The sequence below is a fragment of the Orycteropus afer genome, unplaced genomic scaffold, assembly GCF_000298275.1.
Source record: "Orycteropus afer afer isolate SDZICR_OR568_19922 unplaced genomic scaffold, OryAfe1.0 scaffold00206, whole genome shotgun sequence".
Lineage (NCBI taxonomy): Eukaryota > Metazoa > Chordata > Mammalia > Tubulidentata > Orycteropodidae > Orycteropus > Orycteropus afer.
Window position 1 is genome coordinate 2,183,937 of NW_006921793.1, and position 8,064 is coordinate 2,192,000.

The 8,064-nt window shown below is 55.7% G+C and overlaps 1 protein-coding gene across 1 annotated transcript; it reads right to left on the bottom strand.

Moving 5' to 3' along the window:
- Positions 1-831: 831 nt before the first annotated feature.
- On the bottom strand, positions 832-4,619 carry ZIC2 (Zic family member 2). The gene is made up of 3 exons (XM_007948153.2): positions 3,309-4,619; positions 1,388-1,551; positions 832-1,194 (listed from the first exon to the last, which is right to left on the bottom strand). Exons 1-3 carry the CDS (start codon positions 4,378-4,380, stop codon positions 832-834), a joined length of 1,599 nt encoding a protein of 532 aa, XP_007946344.1. The 5' UTR covers positions 4,381-4,619.
- Between the last annotated feature and the right edge of the window lie 3,445 nt (positions 4,620-8,064).

Below are 8,064 nucleotides of genomic sequence, written 5' to 3' on the forward strand. Positions count from 1 at the left end.
TTTTCCCCCCACCCCCCACAATCTTTCATACAGGAACTAACAAATTGAACTTGCAAAAGCACTAAAACATCACATGTAAACCCAGCTAACAGAAAAATACATTCACAAGCATTGGTAGTGGTGGTGAGTATGTATGTGCTGTGGATTGGTGTGTTGAAGGAACAGAAGGGAGACTTTGGCACGGTTCGTTTTTTCCAGTCTATAGTTGCATGAAGTTTACAATCAAGTTGCCTTATAAAAAAAGGAACACAATATTCTATACCACAATACAAAATAAGCCATTTTCTTCCACATTACTTAAAAAGAAACCAGGTAAATTAAAAAGAGGAAAGAAAAAGTCCATCACTTGGGGAAGGAAAAGGAAGCCAGGGAGGAACGCAATCTGGAGTTTTACAAACGGACAAACTTCTATACACCAAGAATCCATTAAAACCACCTCAGAGAAGGAAGGAGTCTGCTATGTACACAGTTTGTCAGAAAACTGGGAACAGGGCAGGAAGGAAAATGGGCATGGAGGGTAACAAGAGGATTTGGTTCAATATTTTTATGTTTTGTTTTTTTTTTAATTATAATTTTTAAAATTTACTTCTTATACTTTTAGTTTCATTGACTCCGGAAATGATATTTTTTTTTGCTTTTCATGCCTAGATTATTTCTTTAAAAAAAAAAAAGACTTAAAAATCTTTCAGCTGGTAAAATCATTTTCATTATCATAAAAATCAGATTCATAATTATAACAACATAATCACAAGTTCCCCTTGGCGATAGTCAAAGGGAGGAGGACTGCTTTGCCATAGTGAAGACTGGGAGAGGAAGAGAGGTCCAGGCCCCTCACACGTACCATTCATTGAAGTTGGAAGAGAGGCCGCTGTGGCCTCCAGCTGTCCCGCTGCCCCCGCTGGAGCTGCCGCCGCCCCCGCCACCAGCCCCGCCGCCGCCCCCGCCACTGCCGCTACCGCCTCCAGAACTGCCACCCGCGCCGCCGCTTCCTGAACCTCCGCTCCGGTGCACCGCAGACACCGCGGCTGCCGCCGCTGCCGCCGCCGCTGCCGCCGCCGCCGCTGCCGCTGGGGACAGGTTGGAACTGCTCTGGGGCTCGGCGCTGGGGGACACCAGTCCCGGAGGCGTGGACGACTCGTAGCCGGAACTGGCGGCTGGGGAAGACTCTGAGCCCTGCGGGGAGGACTCATGGACCTGCGAGACAAAAGCCGGGAGGGGAGACCAAAGGGGACTGGGTGTGAGTGCAGCTGCTGTGGGGCTGATCCCCTGAAGAGAAGCGCCCCCCCAAGATGTCCACTCCAGGCTGGCCTCGGAGGACCTTCGCCCTGTCAGGCTGGCTGAGGTCGTCTGGGCCGCCTAGCCCTCCTCCCGGCTGCCCCGGTGGTACCTTCATGTGCTTCCGCAGCGAGCTGGGGTGCGTGTAGGATTTGTCACACATCTTGCAGAGATAGGGCTTATCGGAGGTGTGAACGTGCATGTGCTTCTTCCTGTCGCTGCTGTTGGCGAAGCGCCGGTCGCAGCCCTCGAACTCACACTGGAATGGCTTCTCCCCTGTGGAAGGCAAACACGGCGCTGGCTGCAGACATCCATAGCCCTCGTAATCTCCACTCAGGCTGTGAGGGAGAAGGAATTCCGGAAGGGGGGGGAGGAAAGAGAGGGAGCTGCGTCCCTTAAACAGGTGGGATCCCTTGCATGACAAACCCAAGATAAAATTAACCACATTCCCACCTGACATTCCTCTTCATTTATTTAACATTTAAGTTTATTCCAGACTGACGCCCATTTCCTCAGATTTCTAACGAATGTGGGGTAGCGCCGAGTTTGTCCGCCTTTCTATAGGGTTTCTTGGATTCGCAGCTTCTAACAAGTTGGTCTCGCCATGGAGAAGCTGTTATTATGACAAAATATTTGGGGCATTATCAAAATCACACAGGCTGCTGGGCTACTGTCGGTTTCTTTTTGAGGCCAGTAGGCAATTATATTTGGAGTTGCTGTGTGTTGTTTGGGAACAGGGTTGTAGATTGTGACTGTGCCAGCATTTTTTCATCCAAAATTCTGCAGATTGGATGAACCACAATTTTAGCCTCACTTCAATCTTTAAAAATAAATTGGATAAAAGGTAAATATTAAAGAAATGGCAGCATCTAGTGATTGCTGAAAAGCACAGCCTGAGGGTGGGGGTGGAGGCGTTAGGAAAGGCTTTCAAAAATCTCCCAGTTTAATTTTCTGGCGGTCTCTGCATCCTGTTGCCAGAATTCCAAATGCTTGGAGTCATTTAGAGGTGTGAGAACTCAAACATCGTTCCACTTGGAAAGGGAACTATTTAACGTTAGATTCCATTAGCACCTAAATTGTTTTTTAAAGACATCCGCTCAGGCTCAGGACTCGTAAGCAAGCATTTCATGCAAATAAATTTCTCAAATTTTAAACCTTGTTAAAAGCATGTCTCGCACCTCGGCTCCCTCCCTTCCCGGAAGAGAACAATAGGCCGCTGGCTCATCCCCACTTTGGAGTAAATATTGACGGGGGAAGTTGCTAAAACATTTGGCTTTCTTTTAGGAAATCGTCTGGCACGATATTGGCTGGGACCTGGTCATAGATGAATAATCTATGAGGCAGGAGGCATGTTCTTTTGCGGTTCTGTTCTCACGCGATCCCACGGTAGAGCCTCATTGCCCCAGGCCCTTGCTGACCGGGTTGTGGGTCCTATTTGGAATCTCAAACCCTCTGGTGCCCATTAGAGAGTTTCACAAACTGCTGTGAAACCACTGTAAAGCCCAGCGACCCACCCCAGAAAGGGCTTTAAAAATGAAAAATATTTTACAGGTTCAGCCTCATTTAATGGAAAATCAGTTCCAGAAAGGGCGTTCAGACTTAAAGTAAGTTGAGAAAACACAGGACACTCAAACATTGACACACACCCGGAGCAGAAAAGCACATTCAGACAAACTGGCAAAATCCTCTCTAGGCTGGATTCTGGGGCACCGAGGGAGGGACTAGTTCTATATCGTCCATTCTATTTAGAACGGAAATTATTAACCAGGGCTGAGCAAACGAAGCAATTTCATCACCCAAAACATACATTTGATGTTTCACCGATCATTTAAAACTCAATTTCCGCAAATGGAAAAACCCAACCCAGTAACAATCTTTCATCCTCCAACAAAAATAAGCTGCTGGCTCCCTCGCGCACATAAAAAACAATTCCCATTCCAGGGCTGGGGCTGGCGGTCGGCGCATTTAATCCTAGCAAACTAACCACAGCCTCTCTCCCCCTGCGCCCTGTTTCTGTCGTGGCCCGCGGTTACCTGTGTGGGTCCTTTTGTGGATCTTGAGGTTCTCGGAGCGCGCGAACACCTTGCCGCACCCCGGAAAGGGGCAGGGGAAAGGCTTCTCGCCTGTGTGCACACGGATGTGATTGACCAGTTTGTATTTGGCCTTGAAGGGCTTGCCCTCGCGCGGACACTCCTCCCAGAAACAGACGTGGTTGCTCTGCTCCGGGCCGCCGACGTGTTCCACAGAGACATGGGTCACCAACTCGTGCATGGTGCTGAAAGTTTTGTTGCAGCTCTTCTTGGGGTTGCTCAGTTGCTCGGGGTCGATCCACTTGCAGATGAGCTCCTGCTTGATGCACTGCTGCCGCATGTAGCGGAAAAAGGCACCGGGGTGGTGGTGGTGATGATGGTGGTGGGCCGCGGCCGCTGCCATGTTCATACCCATGTTCATATTCATAGGGCCGTACTGGTTGTGGAGCTGCGCCGCCGAGTAAGGGTCGGTCCGCGGGCTGGCCACCTGACGGTACTGCTCAGAGCGCCCGAACACCTCGCCGGGCAACCCGAGGCGCATCTGCCCGTTGAGCACATTTTGCGAGCCATGTGGCCCATGTTGCTCCGGGAGGCCAGGGAACAGGAGATGGCCCTGCGCGTCCGAGTGTGCGTGGTGCAGGCCGCCGGCTCCCGGCCCGAACAGCCCGTGCTGCCCGCCGCCTGGCGCAGAGTCCGCGAAGCCGCGACTGCGGAACAGGAAGTCCCGGGTGGAGTTGAAGGGTGGCCCAGAGTAGGAGCCGACGTGCGCTGCATGGGGCCCGAGCGCGGCAGCCGCAGCCGCGGCGGCAGCGGAGCCGGGATAGGCGCCGGGGCCCTGCGACGTGAATGCCGAGCTCTGGCCTGGGGACAGTTCGTGCGCGCCCGGGTTGAGCTTGAAAGCGCCCATATGCGCGGCCGCAGAGTCTACGAAGCCGTTCTGCGCTGCTGCCAGGCTCAGCTCGCGGTCCTGCATCTCGGCGGCTGCCGCCGCAGCAGCCGCAGCCGAATGGTGATGGTGGCGCGCGAAGCTGCCCACCCCGATGGCCGGGAACTGCGGCCCCGCGTCCAGGAGCATGGCCAGCGCGCCCGCCCGCCCCGCCGGCCCCGCCGAGCCCTGCACCTCCGCGCTGCCCGGGTTCCCGCTCTACGCGTGGTGCAGCCGCCGGACGCACCGCTCTGGGCACAGGCGGTTGTGGCGGCGGCAGCTTCAGTCTTAGGAGCCGTGCTCCTGCGCCCGCCGAACCCGCCGCCGCAGCCTGTATCTGCCTCTGGCGGCCAGGCGCGGAGAGAAGACGAAGAGAGGAAGAGGAGGAGGAGACGGTGAAGGAGGAGGAGGCGCGGAGGAGGTGGTGGAGGAGGAGAAGAGTCCAAAGCCAGGCGGAGAACCAAAGTGTATTAAAGGAGCTGCGGCGGGGGCGGGCAGGCAGTGCAGGGGAGGGCGGGCGGGAGGAGGGAGCAGGAGGGAGGTGTGGGGAGCTGAGCAGAGCCGAGAGGGGGGACCCGGGGGGCCGGGGCTGCGCCGCGGCCCCCACCCCTGCGCGCACACGCGCGCGCACGAACACTCTCGCTTACACGCCCAGCGGCTCTGGGTGTCCGGCCGCGCAAAAAGGCACCCGGGGGAAAAAAATCACAGCAGCAGCTGAGCCACGGAGTCCAAGAGCGGCCGCGGTGCGGAGGCAAGAAACGCCAGCGATGAGAGGTCGCCGGCGAGCTCGGCGCTCGGTGCCCTGGCCCGGCGCTCCCGCAGCTCCACCTGACTGCGGCGGGGGCGCCGGGGCCGCGAGCGGAGGCCGGGCGCCCTCCCCGCTGCACACTCTGGCGGCCGCTCCCTCCCCCGAAGCCCTGCACGCGCCACCCAGCGCAGGGCGGTTATTGTTGGGCGCTACGGCCGCGATGTTTATCCCTCCACGTCCTCAGCGCTTGGCATTGGCTAAGCGTCGCGTAGTAAACTTGCAGCGGCCACGAATTCCCCCAGATGAAGGAAGCAGCCCCGCCGCTCCCTCTTTCTTTAAGTTGTGCTGGAGGAGGAGGGAGTAGGAGGGGGGCTGTGGGAGTGGAGAACGCAAAGAGGGGGAGGGGAGGAGGGGGAAGCTGGGCTGAAAAACAATAACAATAAAAAAGTGATCTCTCTCTAGCTCCCTCCTCTTCTGGATCGGCCCTAGGCGCGGGACTGGGATCGAGTAGCCGCACCAGCGAGGACTGAGCCGAGTTCGCGGACTGAGCAAATGTGAGGAAGCCAAAGAGGATTTTTCCCCTTTTTGGGGTCTGTATGTCACCATCTCCTCCGCCTTTGTTTATTTCGGTGGGCGCCGCTGCAGCAGCTTTTTATTTTTTATTTTTTGTCTCCTCCCTTTCCTCTCCCCTCCCCCCTCGCCCCTCGCCCCCTTGTCATCCTGGGCCTCCCTCCCTTTTTCCCTCCCTCTCTTGTCCGGGCCTCCTGGTCACGCCGCCCCTTTAACTGCAGCTCCCGCCCCGCCAGCTGTCCCGGAGCTGCCATTGGTTGCTTCAGTCCCATCAATCCGATGCTCCCGCCCCGCGCTCGGCCCTCCTCCCAGGCTCCACTGGTGCTTTCTTGTTGCCCCAGCCGCGGGCTAGCTTGGCCGCTGGCCTGACCAGCTATCCTCCAGCGTCTCGCTTGCTTGCCTGGCACTGTTGCTTCTGGTTCTGGCCGGCTGCTGCGCTCCTCGGAATTGGGCAGCTGGCGTTGCGCGGGCCTGGGCCTTGAGTCGCACTACCCTCGGCTGTGCCCAGACCTGGAGAGGGACGGCACCACGCGCTCGCACCTTTCCACAGAGGCCACCGTCTCCCCGGGGACCCGAACCGCTCTAGGCGGACACCTATAATCCCGGGGACGCCAGGCCCCGGCATCCGTGGCTGCTTGATCAGGCGTCCCAGTGGGAGGCACCGCGCGTGGAGCCATTGCAGACCCGGGGCCCCACCGGGAGCACGCCGCAGGAGCGGCCTGGGGCACCCTCTTTTGGCCAGTGTCACGCTCCCTACACTGTCTGCTCTTGTAAACTTGCTTTGTGTTATTCAAAACACAGGTGCAGGACGGTGGACGTAGATAAAACCAAACATCCCTCTTCCTGCCTCTTACGGGACACTCATCCAGACATCGTCCCCCGGGCGGTGGACACCGCCGCCCCTCTGCGCGTGCTTCACTGCCCTCCCCACCCCTCGCCTCTTGAGCAGGCTCTTATTACAGCAGTAAACACTGGACAACGGCCTTGCGTGGTAGGGGGCTGTTTGGAAATGGTTTTAAAGACAGTGTCGCCCTCGAGGTGGACTCCCAGAGGCCAGAGGTGCTGCCACAGTGGGGTGGGAAGTGTGGGGACACTCGCGGCGTGCGGCCAAGTGAAGCTCAGGCCAGAGTTTGGCTTCGGGTCAGGCTCAGGGCCTCAGAAGAAGAAAATGTCAGATTCGTTGGGTTTAAACCTTTTCAGAAGGTATTTATCAATCCTTTTCGAGAGCCGGGAGCGCTCCCCGAGGGTGGCAGGACTGCGAAGTTGCTTCCGGCGCCGCGACCGCCTGAGTCCCGCCAGCCGCGCCGGGTGTTCCAGGTTAGAGGTTGTGGGCAATTCCGTCCTGCAGCGCAAAGCCTGTGTTCCGGAGGTAGCCGAAGGATAAAATGGCCAGTCCAGAGGCGGCAGAACCGTGAAGGGGAAGTGTGAGGACAGCTTCTTTCTTTCTTCACTTGGCTGGTGTGGAAAACTGCTTTTATTTATAATTCTCGAGGAGTTGAAATAAAATTCAAGTAATGAAAATAATCAATATGAATTTAAAAATTTCGCAAAATGAAATAAAAAACGCGGGAAAATGTCTCTATCTCACTATTGCTGACACTTAGGCAGCCTCTTTTGGCTTACGTAGATCTCTGAAGGTCAGAGCTAGCCGAAGCCTGTAACACAAGGCGGCTGTCCTCCTCTCACCCCCATACCTTGGGCTGGAGGGTAAGCGAGGAGAGAGGCCGTGGCTTGGAATTTGCTTGGAAGCTGGAAATCCTTGACTTCCTGAAAAGAGGAAATTTGCCTCTTTTCCACACCCCTATATAAAGAGAGGGGGAAAAGTAGATGCCAACTGGCTTTCGGGACAGAGAGCGACCTGGGAGAGAGTGAGAAAAGATAAAATTCTAGGCAGAAAGAAAGTCTGCCCTGCTGCCTTGGATCAATTAAAAATGGTCTGCTTTGTGCGCTTGTTTTATTTATCTGTTCATTAATTTATATTGAGAAGGAGCAAAAAGAGAATAATTGGAAAGGCTTCCTCCAAAAATATTTCCAAAAGAAAATATATTCTTAAAGATTGTGATACTAGCAGTCCTGCACATTCAAAGACTTCACTCCCTTCCTTTTTGCAAATCTGACTTCAAATTTTCCTTCTTTCTCACTTCCTCCCTCGCACCCCCCCACCACCACCACCACTCTTTCTCCCAGTCCCGTAAGACCCATTCTCGCCTTTCGCTTTGATTCCTCTTTTTCTGTGCCCGCGCTTGGGATGGCGCTGCTGGGCGCTCGCTCGCGCTCGATTCTGGGAGTTGCGCGCGGCCGGGTGGTGGAGACGCGTTAATTCCCGCCCGAGACCCTGAGGGCTGGGCCCTCCCGGCTATTCTTTCCCGGCTCCAGTTCTCCTCTCTCTGCAGGACACAGAGGAGCTGAGCCAAGTTCAAAGTCACGTCGCCGTCCCTTCTTAGAAGTGCTTTATTTCTCTACCAACCGCCAAAACTCCTTTTCTGGATGACACAGTCGTGCCCCCCCTTTCCAGG

Coding starts and splice junctions, on each gene's coding strand:
- ZIC2 (XM_007948153.2), bottom strand. CDS start 4,380: ATGCTCCTGGACGCGGGGCCGCAGTTCCCGGCCATCGGGGTGGGCAGC. Junction 1,552..3,308: donor CCACAAAAGGACCCACACAG/GTAACCGCGGGC, acceptor TGCCTTCCACAG/GGGAGAAGCCATTCCAGTGT. Junction 1,195..1,387: donor CGCTGCGGAAGCACATGAAG/GTACCACCGGGG, acceptor TTTGTCTCGCAG/GTCCATGAGTCCTCCCCGCA.